This window comes from Bombina bombina, chromosome 3 (assembly GCF_027579735.1).
Source record: "Bombina bombina isolate aBomBom1 chromosome 3, aBomBom1.pri, whole genome shotgun sequence".
Taxonomy (NCBI): Eukaryota; Metazoa; Chordata; class Amphibia; order Anura; family Bombinatoridae; genus Bombina; species Bombina bombina.
The window spans coordinates 1,120,088,062-1,120,114,087 of NC_069501.1; the positions used below are offsets into that span (position 1 = coordinate 1,120,088,062).

A 26,026-nucleotide genomic window follows, 5' to 3' on the forward strand; every position below is an offset into this window, starting at 1 on the left:
TCCTTTTTAAATAAGTAGTTTTCCAAAAAGCAACATTGGCTATTTTAGTAAAAAAAACTATCAATACTACATCTATAGGAACTTGGGGATTGTGGGTATATTATAAATGCATATAAAATGTTTTATTTGAATTTATATGAATTTATTATATAATGTAATAATATGTATTTTAAGTCTTGTCATGATTTTTAAAATCGTGGGGTTTTTGGTTCTTGTTTTTTGTCTAGGAAGAAGATTTTGTATTTGTGATATTAAAGTGATGGCAAACTTTCTTCTTTTTAAATCAGATTCCGGAATGTTAGTGATATTTTAGATAAAGTTTAATTCATCAGTTGTAATGAAGATGCGCTATAACTTACTTTTTAATGTAGTGCTGAAATTCAAATATCATTAGTTTAATGCTCTAGGGCGATACCAATATAATGCCGCAGATAGGGTTCTCCTCCAAAAAAGAACCCTCAGTGAACAGATTGTGGATGAGAGCAAATATGCTATACAATAACAGTCAAGGTTCTGTGGTGCTAAAAATGCTAAATATATATGTGGTATCAGGCTCTCTATAAGATCAGTTTGTGCAATATCACACTGTAGAACCAGTGCAGTATCACACTATAAAAATCAATTTGTGTAGTGTCGCACTATCAAAAATGAATATGATTTAAATCGACATACAAAATAAAAATTCATATAATAAAATTACAACAATATTCCATAGAATAAAAGAATAAAAACAAATCTGAAAAGTTCATACGAGGACTTAATTAATTTAGGGAGTACCAGGTGACAGATGATATCCAAAATTCCTGCAGTGAGACAAGATAAGGCAAGAGATCCTTGTCACAGTATGACAAAAGTTTAAAACTTAAGGTGCACTTTATTACTTACACCGTAACTTGGCAAAGCTGTCACAAGTATATATTCCACTCTGGATTCCTCTCCAATAGCTCACAGCTGTATCAATTTTCATTTTTTTTTAACATCTACAATAGTGCACTGTATGTGGACGCTATTCTGGAGCTTATCACACACACACCGTTGTCATGGATGGTTCTTTCCAATTTTGCCCAGTCACGTTTAGGGTTGCCAGATGTACTCCACAAAAATTCTGAACAATCTCTATACTAAGGAGTATAGGTGCAGAGCCGACCTAGCAATTCTACTTGTGGGATCCCTATCTGAATCATGAAAGTTTAATTTTGACTAGACTGTCCCTTTAAGTAGAACGTAAATCAGCTTTAAAAATAAAATATGAAAAAAATACATCAATTCCAAAAAACATGTTCTACACAGTGCAAAGTTAAAAGACAAAACACTTTAGTAAAACTAGAAAGCAGTGGCTACTGTCTTCTATAAAATATTAATATTGTGAACACAAAATCTTCCTAAAAAAAAAAAAACAGGCCAAAGGCATAAATCACAAGACTTAAAGGGATACTAAACCCAATTTTTTTCTTTAATGGTTCAGATAGAACATGCAATTTTAACCAACTTTCTGATTTACTCCTATTATAAAAATGTTTTCGTTCTCTTGCTATCTTCATTTAAAAAGCAGGAATCTAAAGCTTATGAGCTGGCCCATTTTTGGTTCAGACCTGGGTTATGCTTGCTTATTGGTAACTAAATGTCAGCAACCAATTGGCAAGTGCTATCCAGGGTGCTGAACCTAAAATGTGCTCCTAAGCTCTATATCCCTGCTTTTTAAATAAAGATAACAAGAGAATGAAGAAAAATTGATAATAGTATTAGAAAGTTGCTTAAAATTGCATGCTCTATCTGAATCGTTAAAGAAAAAATATGGTTTTAGTATTCCTTTAAAATACATATTAGAGCATTATATAATACAATACATATAATTAAAACATTGCACATACTGTACATGTATTATATATCCACATCCCCATATACCCACACAGCTCTTATAGGTTTAATAGTAAGGCATTTTTTTGGTCTTTATTAACAAGGGAGATTGCAGACATAAAGAATATATAGGCGTTCCATGGTAGTTTCATAGGAGTAACCTGTATTTTAATCAAGAAACATTGCTGTGGGTTTCTAATTTTAAAAGCGCTATCCTCCATCTTGGATGCACCTTTTCAGCCATATCAGTCTCGCCAGCTTTTCAGTGATGAAAATTTCCATTGTGAGAAATCTACAGAATGTACAATGAAACTTGATTTACATATGTCATATTTTAACTGTTAACACACATAAACCTTTATTTGTTTTAGCGAATCCACAGTCTATGTTGTGTAAACATACTTTATGTACAGACATAAGAGATCAAAGATAACTGGTGATGTTGGCGGACTTCTACTGAAACTGCAATCCCTATTATTTCCTATGAAAAGCACATCATCACTCGTCAGATCAGAGAGGGTCAGCCCACTTTATTTTAAAATATCGTTGGGACGCATTGAATTGTGAGAACAGCGGGACAAGAAAGTAAATTTCTTGTGGGAGTGGCGATCCTTTTAACATATGGGCCTATGAATATATTGGATTTTTTTTAAATTGTAAGCTCTATCTGAATCATGAATGGTTCATTTGAACTACCAGGCCACTTTATTTTTATCTTAGTAGGTGCATTTTTATAATTATAGCGTTGCCATAATTTGTACTAGATTACATTTTGCTACATAAATTTATTTGCTCATTTTCAGTATTGTTAGCATTTCTTTTGTACACACCATACCCTGTCTCAGCATAGTGATTACATATGTTAAAACCATGCAGAGGGCTGCTTACTTTGGGTCTGGTAAACCTAGTGCTCACCCACAGTATGGCGATACAACAGTAAGGCAGTTGAAGAAATTGCCATTTATATTGAATGCTTTTTAGCTAAAATGTTTAATCCAAAATTAATTCTGGAACAATTTTAAAAGTGCTACCTTTATTTTTATTGACTATTTATATAATGGTTGTGTATTACTTAAAGGGACACTAAACCCAAACATTTTTTTTCATGATTAAGGTAGAGAATACAATTTTAAACAACATTCCAATTTACTTCTATTACCTAATATGCTTCATTCTTTAGATATACTTTAATGAAGAAATAGCAATGCACAAGGTGAACCAATCACAGGAGGCATCTGTGTGCAGCTACCAATCAGCAGCTACTAAGCATATCTAGATATGCTTTTCAGCAAAGAATATCAAGAGAATGAAGCAAAATAGATAATAGAAGTAAATTAGAAAGTTGTTTATACTTGTATGCTCTTTCTAAATCATGAAAGAACAAATTTGGGTTTCATGTCCCTTTAACACAAATACATATTAAACAAATTTGAACAAAAGAAGAGGTATAAAAACTGTGAAACGAAAAAATTCCACAAATTCTGAAAACATACATATATTTTATGATAATAGATATCAAATAGACAAGATGAGCTTAAAAATCCATATTTAGTTGTATGTAACACTATTCTTTCCTCTTAGCAGAAATATTTACTAAGGCTTGTGCCAGCCTCAATAACAAATATAAAGTCTTGTTTATGGTGGCGTTCTCTACATGGTGGACGATGTACCCAGACTACAGTTTACATTTTAAAATAAAACCAAATTATTTCAATTAGTTTTCATTTAAGAAAAGGTCGTAGAAAAAAAAAATTGGTTTAATTGACAACAATCTTTTTCTTTCAGAGGTGAAGAAAAACTTACCTGGACTTTTCCAGCTATCACAAAAAGACAGAACACTCGACTGAACATTACAGAGAGTGTATGTGAAAGACACCAAAAGAGGATTTGCAGAAGTTTGACATTGAGAAAAGCTCAAATAAGTGATACTGGATTTTATAGATGCACTTACTTAGATGATTCAAGGACGTCTGCAGGAAGGAATATCGCATCGATCTACATATTTATTGCAGGTAATATTAACAAACTGTGACAACTAAAGAACCATAAGGCAAGTATAAGGTATATGATTCCTAAAAATGTATTTGTAAATGTAATAAAATCACTTTCCAGAATTTTTGACTATGTTCTCTGTTCTACATTTTTAAATATATATATATATAGGGCTCAAAATTTCAAGTCCTAAGCTACTAGCCAGGACAAAATTTTACTAGCCACTTCTAATCCCACCCACTACACTACACTACACCCACTACTTCACCCCTCTTTGCATATGTTTAGTCATTATGAAACATTTTATAATATTGTTTTTATTATATACCATAACAAATTAAATAATGCTACATACAGTAATAAATTAATAAAAAATAAGTTCATGACAACTAGAAACATCAACTAGATGTTCTGGGGAAGACAACAGCTGGATAGAAAAAGGAAGTTGTTGAGCTGAGAGAGTGCAGAGAGTGCTGACAGTCATGGAAGGTTTTTTATAATTATCATCTCTTCCTTCTTGCGCTTAAACTATCTTTCTTGACTCATTCCTCTCTTAAATATCTCTGTTAACACTCCCTTGTCTTCAGGCCATATATTCTCTTTACATTCTTTCTCCTCTCTCCTCTCTCATATCTCTTCACTTTTTTTTCTCCATTCTGTCTTAAAGGGACATGAAACCCAAAAATTTTCTTTCATGATTCAGATAGAGAATACAATTTCAAACAACTTTCCAATTTACTTCTATTATTTCATTTGCTTCTTTCTCTTGTTATCCTTTGCTGAAATGTTTATCTAGGCAAGTTCATGTGCAGCAGAGAACCTAGGTTCTAGCTGTTGATTGGTGGCTGCATATATAAACTGATTGTCATTGGCTCACCCATGTGTTCAGTTAGAAACTAGTAGTGCACGGCTGCTCCTTCAACAAATGATACCAAGAGAATAAAACAGATTAGATAATAGAAGTAAATTAGAAAGTTATTTAAAATTGTATTCTCTATCTGAATCATGAAATAATTTTTTTGGGTTTCATATCCCTTTAACTCTAACTTCTTTTTCACTGTTACTTTTCCTCTCCAAACACTCTCTGCCCCGTTTACACGCTCAGAGAAAACAGTCTAAGCACTAATGGGGTCTATACATCCCTAGAGGAATAAAATATAATTGCCCTTTCCATGGCTATATAATATCCCTTCAGATAATAGTTTTAGCATATAACACAAAATTTGTGTTTGTCAGTGCTGCAAAAGGAATGTGCAAATAAAATGGGCTAACTTTGGTACTCACAACATGAAACCAGACTTCAGATTCAACATTCACTAACTAACTTTCACTTGCCACTGTTAAACTTCCACTCACTAATGGCTAGTGGGCTAGTGGAAATGTTGAGACCTGATATATATATATATATATATATATATATATATATATATATACAGTGCCTTATTTGTAAAAAAATAAATTACTTTTTAAATATATGTTTCTATATATACAATATATGATTATTTTTGTAAAATATTTCTCAATACCAATATTTCTATAATAGATATCAGGGCCTATGAATACCCAAAAACTCCCCTCGCCCACCGGGCGAGTAAATGACAAAACTTACCAGCCCGCAAGAAACTTTAGTCGCCCGTGCGTATCTGCATGTAGTGTGTATATATCTTATGTAAAAAGGCAATATAAGTAGTGTTATTATAATCCCACAAAGCTGCTTAATATTTGGGACTTAATAAAAAGGCTTTAACGTTAGAAAATATTTTTTTATCACTAGGTATAAAATATTACTGTATGTACGTCTTGACTTTTTTCCCCCTAAGGAAAAAAAGATATAATTGAGCTTTTTTTTTTTTTTTACTTCAGCATATGTGGGGGGTTATGATTGACTAAGTATATTTAATACTGCCACCCTTCACCCTATAGCGCTGTGAGTGGTACTGCATTTAGCTGGACAATGAACAGTGACATAACAAGCATTTTAAAAATACTTTTTTCCCCCTTTCTGCCCAGCTGCGTTTCAACTACTAGCGCGACTGTCAGTGCCGCGCTAGAAGGTTTGACTGGGTGCATGGAGAATGGTATGTTCTCTACTAATTGGTAAAGTCAGTTTTTGGAGCATTAATAGCATCCAGAAAAATTGTGCACTGCTCTATATTGTTATGGTAGGCAGCTTGCTCACGTACATTATGCTGACGTACTCCAGGGTCCTCTGCAGTACTTCAGCACAATGTACGTGAGCAAGCTGCTTACCATAACTATATAGCCACTTTAAACCATACTTCATTCATACACAGAGAAGAAACACTCACCGTTCTAGCAGGATGTATTTCCGCGCAGACAACTTTAGGGGTGGGAAGTAGCAACTGACAAGGAAGAGACCAAGAGCCATGGAGATAAGGGGAGGTCTTTGAATGCATTTAACAGAAAGAACCTCCCCTTTCTACCCTCCTTTCCCGTGTGTGCGCATATGTGAAAGGCAATTTTACATTTTTTATTATTGCTTCTTATATCCCACTTAAAATGTCAGGGCGCCGCTCGGGCTGGTAACTTAAAAATGTTACTTGCCCGCAAGAAATTTAGGTCGCCATTGGCGACCGGACCGGTCTATTCATATTACCTGGATATGTAGCTAGATAGATAGATATACACATATATTTATAGACATACAGTTGTATGCAAAAGTTTAGGCACCCCTGACAATTTCCATGATTTTCATTTAGAAATAATTGGGTGTTTGGATCAGCAATTTCATTTTGATCTATCAAATAACTGAAGGACACAGTAATATTTCAGTAGTGAAATGAGATTTATTGAATTAACAGAAAATGTGCAACATGCATCAAAACAAAATTAGACAGGTGCATAAATTTGGGCACCATTGTCATTTTGTTGATTTGAATACCTGTAACTACCTAGCACTGATTAATTGGAACACACAATTGGGTCATTGTCTTGTTGAAATATCCAGCCCCGGCGTAACTTCAACTTTGTGACTGATTCCTCAACATTATTCTCAAGTATCTGCTGATATTAAGTGGAATCCATACGACCCTCAACTTTAACAAGATTCCTAGTATCGGGACATGAGAGAATATCCCCCAAATTTTACTGTGGGTAGCAAGTGTTTGTCTTGGAATGCTGTGTTCTTTGGCCGCCATGCATAACACCTCTTGTTATGACCAAATAACCCAATCTTTGCTTCATCAGTCCACAGCACCATCTTCCAAAATGAAGTTGGCTTGTCCAAATGTGCGTTTGCATACCTCAAGCGACTCTGTTTGTGGCATGTGTGCAGAAAAGGCTTCTTCCGCATTACTCTCCCATACAGCTTCTCCTTGTGCAAAGTGCACTGAATTGTTGACCGATGCACAGTGACACCATCTGCAGAAAGATGATTTTGTAAGTCTTTGGAGGTGGTCTGTTTGCTGTTTTTGACCGTTCTCACCATCCTTTGCCTCTCATATTTTACTTGGCCTGCCACTTCTGGCCTTAACAAGAACTGTGCCTGTGATCTTCCATTTCCTCACTATGTTCCTCACAGTGGACACTGACAGCTTGAATCTCTGCAATAGCTTTTTGTAGCCTTCCCCTAAACCATAATGTTGAACAATCTTTGTTTTTAGGTCATTTGAGAGTTGTTTTGAGGCCCCCATGTTGCCACTCTTCAGAGGAAAGTCAAAGAGAACAACAACTTGCAATTGGCCACCTTAAATACCTTTTCTCATGATTGGATGCACCTGTCTAAGAAGTTCAAGGCTTAATGGGCTCACCAAACCAATTGTGTGTTCCAATTAATCAGTGCTAGGTAGTTACAGGTATTCAAGTCAACAAAATGACAATGGTGCCCAAATTTATGCACCTGTCTAATTTTGTTTTGATGCATGTTGCACATTTTCTGTTAATCCAATAAACCTCATTTCAGTACTGAAATATTACTGTGTCCTTCAGTTATTTGATTGATCAAAATGAAATTGCTGATCCAAACACTCAATTATTTTTAAATGAAAATCATAGAAAATCATAGAAATGTTTATCTAGGCAAGTTCATGTGCAGCAGAGAACCTAGGTTCTAGCTGTTGATTGGTGGCTGCATATATAAACTGATTGTCATTGGCTCACCCATGTGTTCAGTTAGAAACTAGTAGTGCACGGCTGCTCCTTCAACAAATGATACCAAGAGAATAAAACAGATTAGATAATAGAAGTAAATTAGAAAGTTATTTAAAATTGTATTCTCTATCTGAATCATGAAATAATTTTTTTGGGTTTCATATCCCTTTAACTCTAACTTCTTTTTCACTGTTACTTTTCCTCTCCAAACACTCTCTGCCCCGTTTACACGCTCAGAGAAAACAGTCTAAGCACTAATGGGGTCTATACATCCCTAGAGGAATAAAATATAATTGCCCTTTCCATGGCTATATAATATCCCTTCAGATAATAGTTTTAGCATATAACACAAAATTTGTGTTTGTCAGTGCTGCAAAAGGAATGTGCAAATAAAATGGGCTAACTTTGGTACTCACAACATGAAACCAGACTTCAGATTCAACATTCACTAACTAACTTTCACTTGCCACTGTTAAACTTCCACTCACTAATGGCTAGTGGGCTAGTGGAAATGTTGAGACCTGATATATATATATATATATATATATATATATATATATATATATATATATATATATATATATATATATATACAGTGCCTTATTTGTAAAAAAATAAATTACTTTTTAAATATATGTTTCTATATATACAATATATGATTATTTTTGTAAAATATTTCTCAATACCAATATTTCTATAATAGATATCAGGGCCTATGAATACCCAAAAACTCCCCTCGCCCACCGGGCGAGTAAATGACAAAACTTACCAGCCCGCAAGAAACTTTAGTCGCCCGTGCGTATCTGCATGTAGTGTGTATATATCTTATGTAAAAAGGCAATATAAGTAGTGTTATTATAATCCCACAAAGCTGCTTAATATTTGGGACTTAATAAAAAGGCTTTAACGTTAGAAAATATTTTTTTATCACTAGGTATAAAATATTACTGTATGTACGTCTTGACTTTTTTCCCCCTAAGGAAAAAAAGATATAATTGAGCTTTTTTTTTTTTTTTACTTCAGCATATGTGGGGGGTTATGATTGACTAAGTATATTTAATACTGCCACCCTTCACCCTATAGCGCTGTGAGTGGTACTGCATTTAGCTGGACAATGAACAGTGACATAACAAGCATTTTAAAAATACTTTTTTCCCCCTTTCTGCCCAGCTGCGTTTCAACTACTAGCGCGACTGTCAGTGCCGCGCTAGAAGGTTTGACTGGGTGCATGGAGAATGGTATGTTCTCTACTAATTGGTAAAGTCAGTTTTTGGAGCATTAATAGCATCCAGAAAAATTGTGCACTGCTCTATATTGTTATGGTAGGCAGCTTGCTCACGTACATTATGCTGACGTACTCCAGGGTCCTCTGCAGTACTTCAGCACAATGTACACGAGCAAGCTGCTTACCATAACTATATAGCCACTTTAAGCCATACTTCATTCATACACAGAGAAGAAACACTCACCGCTCTAGCAGGATGTCTTCCCGCGCAGACAACTTTAGGGGTGGGAAGTAGCAACTGACAAGGAAGAGACCAAGAGCCATGGAGATAAGGGGAGGTCTTTGAATGCATTTAACAGAAAGAACCTCCCCTTTCTACCCTCCTTTCCCGTGTGTGCGCATATGTGAAAGGCAATTTTACATTTTTTATTATTGCTTCTTATATCCCACTTAAAATGTCAGGGCGCCGCTCGGGCTGGTAACTTAAAAATGTTACTTGCCCGCAAGAAATTTAGGTCGCCATTGGCGACCGGACCGGTCTATTCATATTACCTGGATATGTAGCTAGATAGATAGATATACACATATATTTATAGACATACAGTTGTATGCAAAAGTTTAGGCACCCCTGACAATTTCCATGATTTTCATTTAGAAATAATTGGGTGTTTGGATCAGCAATTTCATTTTGATCTATCAAATAACTGAAGGACACAGTAATATTTCAGTAGTGAAATGAGATTTATTGAATTAACAGAAAATGTGCAACATGCATCAAAACAAAATTAGACAGGTGCATAAATTTGGGCACCATTGTCATTTTGTTGATTTGAATACCTGTAACTACCTAGCACTGATTAATTGGAACACACAATTGGGTCATTGTCTTGTTGAAATATCCAGCCCCGGCGTAACTTCAACTTTGTGACTGATTCCTCAACATTATTCTCAAGTATCTGCTGATATTAAGTGGAATCCATACGACCCTCAACTTTAACAAGATTCCTAGTATCGGGACATGAGAGAATATCCCCCAAATTTTACTGTGGGTAGCAAGTGTTTGTCTTGGAATGCTGTGTTCTTTGGCCGCCATGCATAACACCTCTTGTTATGACCAAATAACCCAATCTTTGCTTCATCAGTCCACAGCACCATCTTCCAAAATGAAGTTGGCTTGTCCAAATGTGCGTTTGCATACCTCAAGCGACTCTGTTTGTGGCATGTGTGCAGAAAAGGCTTCTTCCGCATTACTCTCCCATACAGCTTCTCCTTGTGCAAAGTGCACTGAATTGTTGACCGATGCACAGTGACACCATCTGCAGAAAGATGATTTTGTAAGTCTTTGGAGGTGGTCTGTTTGCTGTTTTTGACCGTTCTCACCATCCTTTGCCTCTCATATTTTACTTGGCCTGCCACTTCTGGCCTTAACAAGAACTGTGCCTGTGATCTTCCATTTCCTCACTATGTTCCTCACAGTGGACACTGACAGCTTGAATCTCTGCAATAGCTTTTTGTAGCCTTCCCCTAAACCATAATGTTGAACAATCTTTGTTTTTAGGTCATTTGAGAGTTGTTTTGAGGCCCCCATGTTGCCACTCTTCAGAGGAAAGTCAAAGAGAACAACAACTTGCAATTGGCCACCTTAAATACCTTTTCTCATGATTGGATGCACCTGTCTAAGAAGTTCAAGGCTTAATGGGCTCACCAAACCAATTGTGTGTTCCAATTAATCAGTGCTAGGTAGTTACAGGTATTCAAGTCAACAAAATGACAATGGTGCCCAAATTTATGCACCTGTCTAATTTTGTTTTGATGCATGTTGCACATTTTCTGTTAATCCAATAAACCTCATTTCAGTACTGAAATATTACTGTGTCCTTCAGTTATTTGATTGATCAAAATGAAATTGCTGATCCAAACACTCAATTATTTTTAAATGAAAATCATAGAAAATCATAGAAATGTTTATCTAGGCAAGTTCATGTGCAGCAGAGAACCTAGGTTCTAGCTGTTGATTGGTGGCTGCATATATAAACTGATTGTCATTGGCTCACCCATGTGTTCAGTTAGAAACTAGTAGTGCACGGCTGCTCCTTCAACAAATGATACCAAGAGAATAAAACAGATTAGATAATAGAAGTAAATTAGAAAGTTATTTAAAATTGTATTCTCTATCTGAATCATGAAATAATTTTTTTGGGTTTCATATCCCTTTAACTCTAACTTCTTTTTCACTGTTACTTTTCCTCTCCAAACACTCTCTGCCCCGTTTACACGCTCAGAGAAAACAGTCTAAGCACTAATGGGGTCTATACATCCCTAGAGGAATAAAATATAATTGCCCTTTCCATGGCTATATAATATCCCTTCAGATAATAGTTTTAGCATATAACACAAAATTTGTGTTTGTCAGTGCTGCAAAAGGAATGTGCAAATAAAATGGGCTAACTTTGGTACTCACAACATGAAACCAGACTTCAGATTCAACATTCACTAACTAACTTTCACTTGCCACTGTTAAACTTCCACTCACTAATGGCTAGTGGGCTAGTGGAAATGTTGAGACCTGATATATATATATATATATATATATATATATATATATATATATATATACAGTGACTTATTTGTAAAAAAATAAATTACTTTTTAAATATATGTTTCTATATATACAATATATGATTATTTTTGTAAAATATTTCTCAATACCAATATTTCTATAATAGATATCAGGGCCTATGAATACCCAAAAACTCCCCTCGCCCACCGGGCGAGTAAATGACAAAACTTACCAGCCCGCAAGAAACTTTAGTCGCCCGTGCGTATCTGCATGTAGTGTGTATATATCTTATGTAAAAAGGCAATATAAGTAGTGTTATTATAATCCCACAAAGCTGCTTAATATTTGGGACTTAATAAAAAGGCTTTAACGTTAGAAAATATTTTTTTATCACTAGGTATAAAATATTACTGTATGTACGTCTTGACTTTTTTCCCCCTAAGGAAAAAAAGATATAATTGAGCTTTTTTTTTTTTTTTACTTCAGCATATGTGGGGGGTTATGATTGACTAAGTATATTTAATACTGCCACCCTTCACCCTATAGCGCTGTGAGTGGTACTGCATTTAGCTGGACAATGAACAGTGACATAACAAGCATTTTAAAAATACTTTTTTCCCCCTTTCTGCCCAGCTGCGTTTCAACTACTAGCGCGACTGTCAGTGCCGCGCTAGCAGATTTGACTGGGTGCATGGAGAATGGTATGTTCTCTACTAATTGGTAAAGTCAGTTTTTGGAGCATTAATAGCATCCAGAAAAATTGTGCACTGCTCTATATTGTTATGGTAGGCAGCTTGCTCACGTACATTATGCTGACGTACTCCAGGGTCCCTGGAGTACTTCAGCACAATGTACACGAGCAAGCTGCTTACCATAACTATATAGCCACTTTAAACCATACTTCATTCATACACAGAGAAGAAACACTCACCGTTCTAGCAGGATGTATTTCCGCGCAGACAACTTTAGGGGTGGGAAGTAGCAACTGACAAGGAAGAGACCAAGAGCCATGGAGATAAGGGGAGGTCTTTGAATGCATTTAACAGAAAGAACCTCCCCTTTCTACCCTCCTTTCCCGTGTGTGCGCATATGTGAAAGGCAATTTTACATTTTTTATTATTGCTTCTTATATCCCACTTAAAATGTCAGGGCGCCGCTCGGGCTGGTAACTTAAAAATGTTACTTGCCCGCAAGAAATTTAGGTCGCCATTGGCGACCGGACCGGTCTATTCATATTACCTGGATATGTAGCTAGATAGATAGATATACACATATATTTATAGACATACAGTTGTATGCAAAAGTTTAGGCACCCCTGACAATTTCCATGATTTTCATTTAGAAATAATTGGGTGTTTGGATCAGCAATTTCATTTTGATCTATCAAATAACTGAAGGACACAGTAATATTTCAGTAGTGAAATGAGATTTATTGAATTAACAGAAAATGTGCAACATGCATCAAAACAAAATTAGACAGGTGCATAAATTTGGGCACCATTGTCATTTTGTTGATTTGAATACCTGTAACTACCTAGCACTGATTAATTGGAACACACAATTGGGTCATTGTCTTGTTGAAATATCCAGCCCCGGCGTAACTTCAACTTTGTGACTGATTCCTCAACATTATTCTCAAGTATCTGCTGATATTAAGTGGAATCCATACGACCCTCAACTTTAACAAGATTCCTAGTATCGGGACATGAGAGAATATCCCCCAAATTTTACTGTGGGTAGCAAGTGTTTGTCTTGGAATGCTGTGTTCTTTGGCCGCCATGCATAACACCTCTTGTTATGACCAAATAACCCAATCTTTGCTTCATCAGTCCACAGCACCATCTTCCAAAATGAAGTTGGCTTGTCCAAATGTGCGTTTGCATACCTCAAGCGACTCTGTTTGTGGCATGTGTGCAGAAAAGGCTTCTTCCGCATTACTCTCCCATACAGCTTCTCCTTGTGCAAAGTGCACTGAATTGTTGACCGATGCACAGTGACACCATCTGCAGAAAGATGATTTTGTAAGTCTTTGGAGGTGGTCTGTTTGCTGTTTTTGACCGTTCTCACCATCCTTTGCCTCTCATATTTTACTTGGCCTGCCACTTCTGGCCTTAACAAGAACTGTGCCTGTGATCTTCCATTTCCTCACTATGTTCCTCACAGTGGACACTGACAGCTTGAATCTCTGCAATAGCTTTTTGTAGCCTTCCCCTAAACCATAATGTTGAACAATCTTTGTTTTTAGGTCATTTGAGAGTTGTTTTGAGGCCCCCATGTTGCCACTCTTCAGAGGAAAGTCAAAGAGAACAACAACTTGCAATTGGCCACCTTAAATACCTTTTCTCATGATTGGATGCACCTGTCTAAGAAGTTCAAGGCTTAATGGGCTCACCAAACCAATTGTGTGTTCCAATTAATCAGTGCTAGGTAGTTACAGGTATTCAAGTCAACAAAATGACAATGGTGCCCAAATTTATGCACCTGTCTAATTTTGTTTTGATGCATGTTGCACATTTTCTGTTAATCCAATAAACCTCATTTCAGTACTGAAATATTACTGTGTCCTTCAGTTATTTGATTGATCAAAATGAAATTGCTGATCCAAACACTCAATTATTTTTAAATGAAAATCATAGAAATTGTCAGGGGTGCCTAAACTTTTGCATACAACGGTATATATTTTTTAAAAAAAACATTAGAATGTAAAACATTTCTATAAAAAAAAACACACTAAAACATTTAAAATGGTTACAGTTATACTACATGCTTCAAGGTTTTTCACTGGCAGGGCTCAAAAATGTATTTAACCTGTGTGTGAATAAATAAATAAATATATATATATATATATATATATATATATATATATATACACACACACATTTTAACCCTTACACTTTGCTTTAGGTCTCAAGTCACACTAATGACTTGTCTACAGCTAAACCTTGACAAAAATAAAAATGGAATCATTTAAACATTTCTTTATGATATATAAATCAATCCAAATGCTGCTTAATTAATTTTCATCCCCATTTTAGACTTTATATTATTGTTTCTGCTACATTTTAATTTTAACACTTGAGAACAAAACTATGAGTAATTCATTCACAACAAAAATTTCGATTTGAAAGGGTGTTCCTCTTTTTAGAGGTATTGTTTCCTTGTTTGCTTGTTGAAGTGGTGGCTAAATTACAGTCATTGGCTGAACTTCTGTGCACCTATTTAATCCTTTGGCTCTCTTCACTTCCTGTGAGACAGACATCCTTTCTGGTAGTCTCTATGGATCAGGAAGTGTAGACTAGGGGAGGATAAGTATGTGAAGAGTTATCCTGCTGTTTTTATATGTGTAAGGTACGATTAACGTATTATACTTAAGGTATAACGACAACAATAAAAATTTTGGAAGTGTCTATTGGCTTTAGATAATTTGGCCATTTGAGTGGAAGGATGTAGATTCTTAACACTGTCATTTCATATGGCGCCAACATTTTTTTTTTTTTAGGGAATGTTATTTAATTGGAGTCAAATATTTTTACAATAATTCACCTTCTTCAAATTTTAATCAAATATATAAAGTTGTCTTACCACACTGCACCCATTCTCACTGTAATCATTATGTTTAAAACAATAAAGTATCCCATTCATAAAAAAGATATGAAACTTTTGAAAAAGTCCAAATCAACGCTTTTATATATTTTAGCTATTGTAAATACAAATCAGTTGCTATTAAAGGACAGCTCAGTTCACAAATTACTGAATAATTTTGCCTGTACAACAAAGGCAAATATATCAATATAAGATAAAGAATAACTTGGGGGGATGTGAATGCAAAATTCACCGTGTTTGCTTCACATGGATATAGTGTTATGTCCTTTTAAAAATGTGTTTGTCAAGATATTCTAGTCTTAAAAAATGTCAATCAAATGTGTAATCAATACGTAATCACAAAAAAATTATATTTTGAGTTTTCAACTGTGACCTCTTCTTACTGTGAATTCAACTTTATGGTTTGTGTGGACTGAATTGGGTACAGCTGTGTGAGGTTGTGGGGCTGAAGGGGTTAAATGGAAGTCCAAATAAAACTCTCTCATTGATGTGAAAGAACAGAATTTAAACTTGAACATTTACAGGAGATATCTATCAGTTAATAAGCATTGGTAAGAGGACCTGCTAGCCAATCAGCATGAGTAAGAAGTGCCAATGTGTGTATTAGTAGGCAATATATAACTGTATTAGTTGATGTATTAGTTTAAACAGGTTTTTTCAAACACTCTTTTATATGAATGATAGAAATATTTTGAGTGCAGTGACACCTTATGGAACATTCTTGCTAAGGGAGGCAGAGTGTATACTGCTGTGGTGTGGTCGCTGCTACTCTGTGTGTCTACATATATTGGTGCCATGGCATAATTTGCTAAATTTGGAAACTATTTAAAGCTTTACCTGTAAGATATTTTGTATCATCTGTCTTTACCTGTATAACCTGTATGCATTCTAGGATGTTAATTTCAATTTTGTAAACACTGTAAAAGCCTTTATAAGCTGTGAAGAAAATTTTATTCTCACACGCCCAGGTATTCCCACAATTCTGCATCTTCCTAGAGATTAGATTGTGCCTGCCAGTAGAGATTCAGAGGAAAAGAGAAATAGTATTATTACATTGTAACCCATGTTAGTGTGATGTTTTTTTTCTATATAGTTTAAGTTAACTTTTATGTTTTAGATTTTTGTTTGGCAAAACTAGCATTTTATTAGTTCATGTGCACTGAAATGACTTTGGCTTTACATTTCTAAATTTATGACCATTCATTAAATGTTTTATGGTCAGATTTGGGTTGGCTATTTTATTATTTGAAAATACTCTTTTATGTAGCACAATCTGGAACTATTTCAACATCTGAACATTGACTGAATTATTAATGTGGACCTACAACAATGTTATAACATTTTCCCATACCTTTGTACTGACTTGAAACCAAAACATTAAACAAAGGACATTAAGTTAGGACCTTTGTGGCCATTGAAGACATTGGCAGCGTTCAGTGGTGACAATGTGTCTAGAGAATATAACTTCAGAGCAGTTCCTTGTCAACCTTGTAGTGATATCTGTGCTTGGATTCAGGAAATTGCTGCATAGCACTTGAAACCTTTGGATATGATTTTTAATTTATTGACATGAGTGAATACCCCCTAAGGGAGCTGTTGAAATCTGTTTAACAGATGATTAGCTGTAAAAAAAATGGTGACCTTTTTACGCATCTATCAACACTGGTAAGCTGGTAAATAAAATTAATTTCTGTAATTTTTTTTTGTCTTTCTAGTTTTTTAAAAATAGGTTGGAATAGAAGTCTTTAACATAAATGTTTTTGTAGCCAATAGACTGTAGTCAAGTTTTACATTGGTTGCTGCACTGGGTCTGAAATTATTCTTTATCTAAGTTACTCACAGACGCTCATTTAATGTCCCCATTTTTCATATTTTTTGACAGATCCAAATCATCCCTTTGTGGAGATGGAAAAGGAAATACCACCCATAATCTATATGACAGAAGGAAAGGAACTTGTTATTCCTTGCAGAGTGACATCCCCAAACATAGCTGTCACATTAAAGGTAAAGTCTAATTTGATGGTAAAAACTACACTTAATCTTCTATTGTTTCAGTTCTTCATCTGCTATTAACAGAGAGATGTATATTTTAAAAATATTAGTCTTTCTGATGTGTTTATATATTAAGTAAATATTAAACTTTTCATTTACTATAAACCAGCCTATAGTTTACAAACATGTCTCCAAAATTAGAAAAAAAAGTAATAAATTATAGTCAGACAGTTTGAAGAACAGGGAGGCAGGCACTGCAGACAGGCATCGATTAAAAAATTACAACTTTTAATGAAAAATAGATAAAAAGTTTGGTACAGCAACAAACGCTGTAAGCACATAGACAGACATGTATACAAGGCAGGTGGACAATCAGACACAGATTTCTGACGCGTTTCGCGCCCCCTAGCGGCGCTTATTCATAGACAGTTGTGGATTTATTACTATTTAGTGAGTATTTCAGCCTTTACTAACTGTTTATATGTCTTTCTATATTGACATTATAGAATGTACAGTATAGCTATAGTATTGCATTAAGTCCAGTATGTGGATATAAATTATGTGTTGTATGGAGAGATGTATTGGGTTTAATGTTGTCTTCAATCCATTCATTTACACTCCCACCATCATGGCTCCCTTGTTCATAGCACACCTGCACTCTAATCCAGAACGATAGTTACTTTGAGCAAGACAACACGGTTATATTGGGTCTGTAAAGCAAATATTACATGCTCTTATGAATTAGAATGCCATTTTTAGAATGTTCCTTTAAAATTATTAGGCATGAAGAATCTAACTATTGATTTTAAAGGAGCATGAAACACACATTTTTCTTTTATGATTTGGATAGAGAACTTAGTTTTAAACAACTTTCAAGTTTACTTCTATTATCAAATGTGCTTAATTTTCTTGGTATTCCTTGTTGAAGGAGCAGCAATTCACTACTGGGTGCTAGCTGAACACATCAGGGTAGCCAATGACAACAGGCATATATGTGCTGCAATCAGCAGCTAGCTCTCAGTAGTGCATTGCAACTCCTGAGTCTACCTAAGTATACTTTTCAACAAAGGATACCAAGAGAATGAAGAAAATTAGATAATAGAAAATAATTGAAAAGTTGTTTAAAATTGTATGCTCTATCTGAATTATGAAATAAAGATTTAACTGTGTGTCCATGTAGCTAATTAATAGAGCTGCTATAACCTCAGATATCCTAGGCTAACAATTAGAGATCAGCAGCCCAATATCAGCCATTATAATAGCTCACAGGAGAGCAATGTCTACAGATATAAACTAATGTCCTAAATTGTAATTGGGATCTGCTGCTAACCCAGGGGGGCATCTTACTGCTAAGTGGTTAAATCACAGTAAATGACATACACAACAAGCTAGTCTTGCCTGATAGATACCAAACGGAATTTGAACCTTCACTGAAAAAATATACAAGCTATGTTAAACTTGCATACATAATTATACAGCATAACTCATAAACTAAGGTGCAAGGACTGACTTTAAATGATCATTTGAAGTTTCACAATAACAGCACCTTTATTTCTATATATAATATTTATTATCTTAATTTATCTGAACCATAAAAATACAGTTCATGTCAGTAAAATACTAGCTACCCGAATATCAAAGAAGGCAGAAATAACAGCCATAGTAAAATAAAAACTTACATTGCCAAGGACATGACACAGCTGGGATTGCTTTTTAATTGTTTGCAGGAAACAACATTGAGTTAGAGGAGACTCCCACTATCACACTCCAATGGTAGACACAGCTTCAGTGTTGACAAAACAAAATTCAAAATCTGCCACCAAATGCTTCCACTTCCTTCTTGGATGCATAGAATGCTGAGACTTATAGTTCCCACGGTTTACATGGCTTTGGTAGCAGGCAGTGACAAAAGTGAGCTAAGCAATTTCTCCTTATGCCTTATACCAGCATTAGTGCACCATTATAAATAATGTATTTATTTCATAAGGGATTTTTTTTTCTTTTTTCTCTTCTTATATGATGCAGGCTGTGCCACACTTGTAATTGACTATATTAGTAATGTGCTTGTTTTTCACAAAAAAATGGTTTCAGAGGCAATATCTATGCACTGCATACATTTATATGCAATGCTTCCTTATCCTATTCTTCACCCTCACTTTAACCATACAGACAGCATATTAGATTTTCTTTTTGCAGAGTTCTCGATTTTGACACAGGTTTTGGGGTTGTCACAGTTTGGAAACTCTGCTGTTCTTCCTTTCATAATGATTGTCTTGGTTACTACTCACTATACACTCATAGATCTGCCCACAAAACAATCATGGGCTACTGAATACTAGTCCCCCTTAACTCACTGTCCTGGAAAGTCTCTGGAAATGTTGGGAGATATGTTATTTCAATGCTGACATGTTGTGATACCAATGTCAATTTCAGTAGACTATATTTTCTTAAAGAGATATTGAAATCACATTTTAAAGGAAATGAAACCCATTTTTTTTCTTTCAGGATAGAGCATGCAGCTTTAAACAACATTGCTTCGTATGTGCAAGAGCTTATTTATATTTGTCCCTAATTGGCAATAGTAACAGAGATAAGATAAAAAAAAAAATTGAAGAGGCTTTCAAGGGATGTTCAAGTTGTGTAAAATGAAAATTTTAAATATTTTTAACATATTTATTTTGTCTTCATGTCTTCTGCTATGCAGTGGTTCATTTATGATGTATACATAAGAAAATGGCTTTATACGGTCCCTTTAATTCACTCTAAGATTCTTTGATATTATGCTAGCTATTTTGTCAAAATGCATTTTCTACTCATTGATAAAGAAAGGGTAGAGGTGTGTGTTTCTTGCATATAGAGCTTCTGGTATAGTATATTCCAAGTCAATGAAAAACACCTGAAGTTTGTGCATTTCAACTGTTCTTAAAGGGACACTGGACTGAAAGTGTTCATTTTGATTTTGAGTATTACAAGAAGTGCATGTTTATGCACATCTGGTCCTTGTGATAGACATCTCAGTGGTTCTTCAGTACAAAGGCTCTATTTGGAGAAAGAAACACACTCCTCAAGAAAACAAAAGAAGAAATTCAAAATAGAAACATACATTGAAAAATACAAACAAACTGAAACTGAAATACAATTTTAAATGCCCTCTTTTAGATAATAATAAATAATTACTTTAATATGTTGTGCCTCCACGTTAACTTCGCTAGGTGGAAGCATTTTGCATGTGTCAGGTTGCGCTCACATTACAGGTTGAAAGTAAAAAGCGGGAAAAGAAAAACCTAATGCGTGCAAAAAGTACTTATATATTTTTTAAATCATTTTTATGAGACAGTGTTTATATGAGTGTATTTAGGTTGTGTTTAATGCAACATTTTTTCTTCCTCTACCCTTTATGTGAGCTAATCCGACGCGCGTTAAATTTGATTGTGCTCAAGCGAACACATTTACTTTCAAGTCGTAATATGCACGCCATTTCCGTTCCATGCAAAAATCTGAAAAAAAAAAACATATCACTTGCGCGCTATAGTTATCGCGCCACTTGTAAACTAGCCCTATAAATATAAATCAGAACCTATATCATCCACTTTTTCCATTCTACTGTTAAGGTTATTGGTTCAAATAGGTGTTAATTGAAAATAGTTAAAGCTGGATCCAAGCTTAGTAAATGCTCCCAAGATACTAATTTCTCATTATGAAGAACATATTTTTCTCTCATTGTTTTATTGCCAAAGGAGACAATACATGTTGTAACAACAGTCAGCGGATTGGTTTAGCTGATCTAAAAGCCAACATTCCTTCCTGAACAACAGCATGTGGGTGATGCTTCGGATGTATTTCCCATCTCCAGTCACATGTCTATACTGTGCTAGCAGCATTACTTTGAAGTAAGAAGTTAATGTTCTTCCTTGTGAGGTGAACTTTGCAGCTGCCAGAAGAGGCCAAAAGGTCCGTATCCTGTCTTGACAGGATTTCAGAAATATTCACGTTTCTCACATCCTAGAAAAGTCAAATCAGTTGCAATAACACTTGAAATGCTTTTTACATTATGTAACTTTGTTAAATTGACATGGAACCCACATTTTGCCTTTCATTTTTCAGATAGAGAATACAATTTTTAAAACCTTTCCAATTTACATCTATCATCTATCATCTCGTGTTCTTCTTTGTTGAAGAGATATTTGGATAGTTAAAGTGCACATTTCTGGAGATCTACATGACAGGAAATAGTGCTGCCATCTAGTGCTCTTACTAATGTATAACATTGTTGCAAAACTGTTGTCATATAGTACTGCAGACACAGTCACACTCCTGAAATTACCTTCCTGCTTTTTAACAAAGGCTAACAAGAAAACAAAGAAAATTGATGATTGAAGTATATTGGAAAGTTGTCTAAAATTGTATATTCTATGTGAATCATAAAAAAAACCTTTTGTGTTTTATGTCCCTTTAATTGTAATGGAGAGTTTAAGCCGTTAACTCTCTTTACGTGTATTTAATGATGCTGCCTTCATGGGTAAAATCAGTGACTTTTCCATAAAGACCAAAAAAATAAACTTTCTAATAAAAATGTTCTCTAATGCAAGTATTAAGCAAGAAAGGTGATTGGCCTTTTTTTTGTTTGTCACATATATGGTATCTAGATGGTCATGTGACCCAACTGTGTGTTAGTCTGTTTTTGGTAGAGAGGGTGGTGGATTCTAGTACATTTTATCTTCCTCGAACTTTAGTTGGTTAAATATTCACACTTTTTCATCAACTATATGAGTTCTAGAAGGTCATGTTAAATCGCATTTCAAAGAGAACTTCCTTATAATTTTTATTAAGGGTCTTATAGTTTTAATGATTTAGGATTTACTAAGAAAGAGACACAGTTTCAGAGCACTTTCCCTTACATTTGTTACAAATATAAATATACATATCTATATAGAAACATAGATATTGACGGCAGATAAGAGCCATAGGCCCAGCAAGTCTGCCTGATATTACCTAACAGTATAAACTTATCTAGTTCGTGGGATAGCCTTATGCTTGTCCCAGGCATTTTTAAAGTCCCCGACAGTGGTTGTCATTACTACCTCTTGAAGAAGTTTATAAGTTTATTCCATAAATCAATCACTCTTTCTGTAAAGAAGGGCTTCCTCAAATTACTCCTGAATCTATTACCCTTCAGCATTGTTACAAACGAGTATAATTTATTAGGAAAAGTCATTTTTACCACATGATATCTTAAGGGTCAAATGACTTTCATTTTAAAGAAGACATTATCCATATTTAGTAATTGTTCTTATGGTTGTATGGGTTTATTTTTGATAGGGATAAGTCAAATATTCAGAGCCCTCGCATATTTATTACTAAAGACCTAGTTAGACCCACTTTTACTAGTTCTTTATAGCTAAGCAAAATGCAATGTTCCCATGACCCTTCATTTGAAAGAGAAGATGATTCTCTTTTAAGTGGTAGCATGAGTGTATGGATTCATCTTTGGTTGAGATGGATCCACAGCTATCCCCCATTTATTACACTGAAACTGGAGTTTAACATTTTAAACAAATGCCATTTTCATACTGTATAAGTAAAAAACAAAGGACCAAGTGACCTATCCATTAAAAAAAGTGAGTTGGCGCAATTCGTATTTTAAGTACATTGCCTCATGTGTGTAAATGTATTGGTTGGCTGACATAGAACTACTATTTCAAAGCCCTCCAGCCACATTTGACTCTAAACGTGGTGTATAACAGGTAGGAAACTGCAATTGTTAACATGTGTGGAACATGTGATAACCAAAGGGTTAAATGAAACAAGATTAAAAAGGATAGTCTCCACTTTTCAATAAGCAGTACACATGCACAGGGGCTAAGTTAAGGGTTCCTTCAGTCCATATTACCACAATCACACAAACAAAAGTCATATATTATACTGTATTATAAACCATATATTTATACTTACACCTTAAAAATTTTTGCATGTTGAAACAATGAATAAAGGTCACAATGTCACTTGCAATAATTGGAATATGTTATTAAAATATATGCAACTGATCTAAATTATGTGCCTTTGTATTGGTATATGAAATCATATACAAGTTATTTTATGATCATAGTACATAAACATTAATAAAACAAAGATTATGCTTTACTATTGTTGACTACAAAGTAGAAACAACAATATAGGTTCTATATATAACCAGAACTTATCTCTAAACATAGAGTTTGTTGTTACTTTGTGGGATATACAGTACATTCAATTGTTTGCTAAGATGCCTAATGATTGGGAAGATTAGAAACGGAGACAAAAAATACAGCAAGAAACTAGTTGAAGTATATATTTATATACATGGGAAGTCAAGTGCTGTTAAGGTTTGCTAAATTTATAGAAACCTCTTTAGAATAGGTCATTTGAAATGTTACATTTGTTTAAGTAGCTGCTCTGAACTAAGAATAAAAGCTCATCATTCATCGGACCTTCCTGCCTCACACCGTGAGACCATAATGTCTGCTCTCTAATGCTTCCGCTGTATTACTTTACATTTATGATTTGCAGTTTTATTTTTATTTTATGATATATGTTTTAGTTTTAATTAGACCAAATAATAATTATGCAATATAATATAATTTATGCAAAGTATATAATATTACTGTATCTTGAGTTTAGCTGTATTACAGTAAAATATAAAACCATCTAAATCAACATTATATTTGTCTATATAATATAAATATACATTTCTTTTATTTTTTTAAAAATATAAAAATATTGTTGTACACATTGTAAAATATGGTCTTTAAACTTCAATATGTTTAACCAAATGTCCATTAAATGTCTTAAAGGGATATTCAATATTTTAAAACTGCAATATAAAATGTTTATGTATTTGCAGTAATTTTTAAACCCTAATATAATTTAAAAAATACTTCTGCATCTTACTCTTAGGCCAATCTTTGCTTTGAATTCATCGTTCCATCTAGCATTTATTTAGAGTTTAATGTCCTTTCTTTCATGATTCAGATAGAGCTGCAATTTTAAACAACTTTCTAATTTATTCCTATTATCAATTTTTCTTCGTTCTCTTAGTATATTTACATTGGCCTAGATTTAGAGTTGGGCGGTAGCCGTGAAAACCAGCGTTAGAGGCTCCTAACGCTGGTTTTAGGCTACCTCCGGTATTTGGAGTCATTAAAAAAAGGGTCTAACGCTCACTTTTCAGCCGCGACTTTTCCATACCGCAGATCCCCTTACGTAAATTGCGTATCCTATCTTTTCAATGGGATTTTTCTAACTCCGGTATTTAGAGTCGTGTCTGAAGTGAGCGTTAGAATTCTAACGTCAAAACTCCAGCCGCAGAAAAAAGTCAGTAGTTAAGAGCTTTCTGGGCTAACGCCGGTTCATAAAGCTCTTAACTACTGTACTCTAAAGTACACTAACACCCATAAACTACCTATGTACCCCTAAACCGAGGTCCCCCCACATCGCCGCCACTCGATTAAATTTTTTTAACCCCTAATCTGCCGACCGCCACCTACGTTATACTTATGTACCCCTAATCTGCTGCCCCTAACACCGCCGACCCCTATATTATATTTATTAACCCCTAACCTGCCCCCCACAACGTCGCAGCCAGCTACCTACAATAATTAACCCCTAATCTGCCGACCGCAAAGCGCCGCCACCTACGTTATACTTATGTACCCCTAATCTGCTGCCCCTAACACCGCCGACCCCTATATTATATTTATTAACCCCTAATCTGCCCCCCTCAACGTCGCCTCCACCTGCCTACACTTATTAACCCCTAATCTGCCGAGCGGACCGCACCACTATTATTATAAAGTTATTAACCCCTAATCCGCCTCACTAACCCTATAATAAATAGTATTAACCCCTAATCTGCCCTCCCTAACATCGCCGACACCTAACTTCAAACATTAACCCCTAATCTGCCGACTGGAGCTCACCGCTATTCTAATAAATGTATTAACCCCTAAAGCTAAGTCTAACCCTAACACTAACACCCCCTAATTTAAATATAATTTTAATCTAACGAAATTAATTAACTCTTATTAAATAAATTATTCCTATTTAAAGCTAAATACTTACCTGTAAAATAAATCCTAATATAGCTACAATATAAATTATAATTATATTATAGCTATTTTAGGATTAATATTTATTTTACAGGTAACTTTGTATTTATTTTAACCAGGTACAATAGCTATTAAATAGTTAAGAACTATTTAATAGCTAAAATAGTTAAAATAATTACAAATTTACCTGTAAAATAAATCCTAACCTAAGTTACAATTAAACCTAACTCTACAATATCAATAAATTAATTAAATAAAATACCTACAATTACCTACAATTAAACCTAACACTACACTATCAATAAATTAATTAAATACAATACCTACAAATAACTACAATGAAATAAACTAACTAAAGTACAAAAAATAAAAAAGAACTAAGTTACAAAAAATAAAAAAATATTTACAAACAAAAGAAAAATATTACAACAATTTTAAACTAATTACACCTACTCTAAGCCCCCTAATAAAATAACAAAGCCTCCCAAAATAAAAAAAATGCCCTACCCTATTCTAGATTACTAAAGTTCAAAGCTCTTTTACCTTACCAGCCCTGAACAGGGCTCTTTGCGGGGCATGCCCCAAGAAGTTCAGCTCTTTTGC

At 34.6% G+C, this 26,026-nt stretch overlaps 1 protein-coding gene across 1 annotated transcript in view; it reads left to right on the forward strand.

The window, feature by feature from the left end:
- Positions 1–26,026, forward strand: part of FLT1 (fms related receptor tyrosine kinase 1) — a 121,218-nt gene that overhangs the window by 40,003 nt on the left and 55,189 nt on the right. The window contains exons 3-4 of the mRNA XM_053708483.1: positions 3,643–3,869; positions 17,230–17,351. Of these exons, the coding sequence (XP_053564458.1) occupies positions 3,643–3,869; positions 17,230–17,351 (349 nt within the window). The remainder of the gene's footprint in view (positions 1–3,642; positions 3,870–17,229; positions 17,352–26,026) is intronic.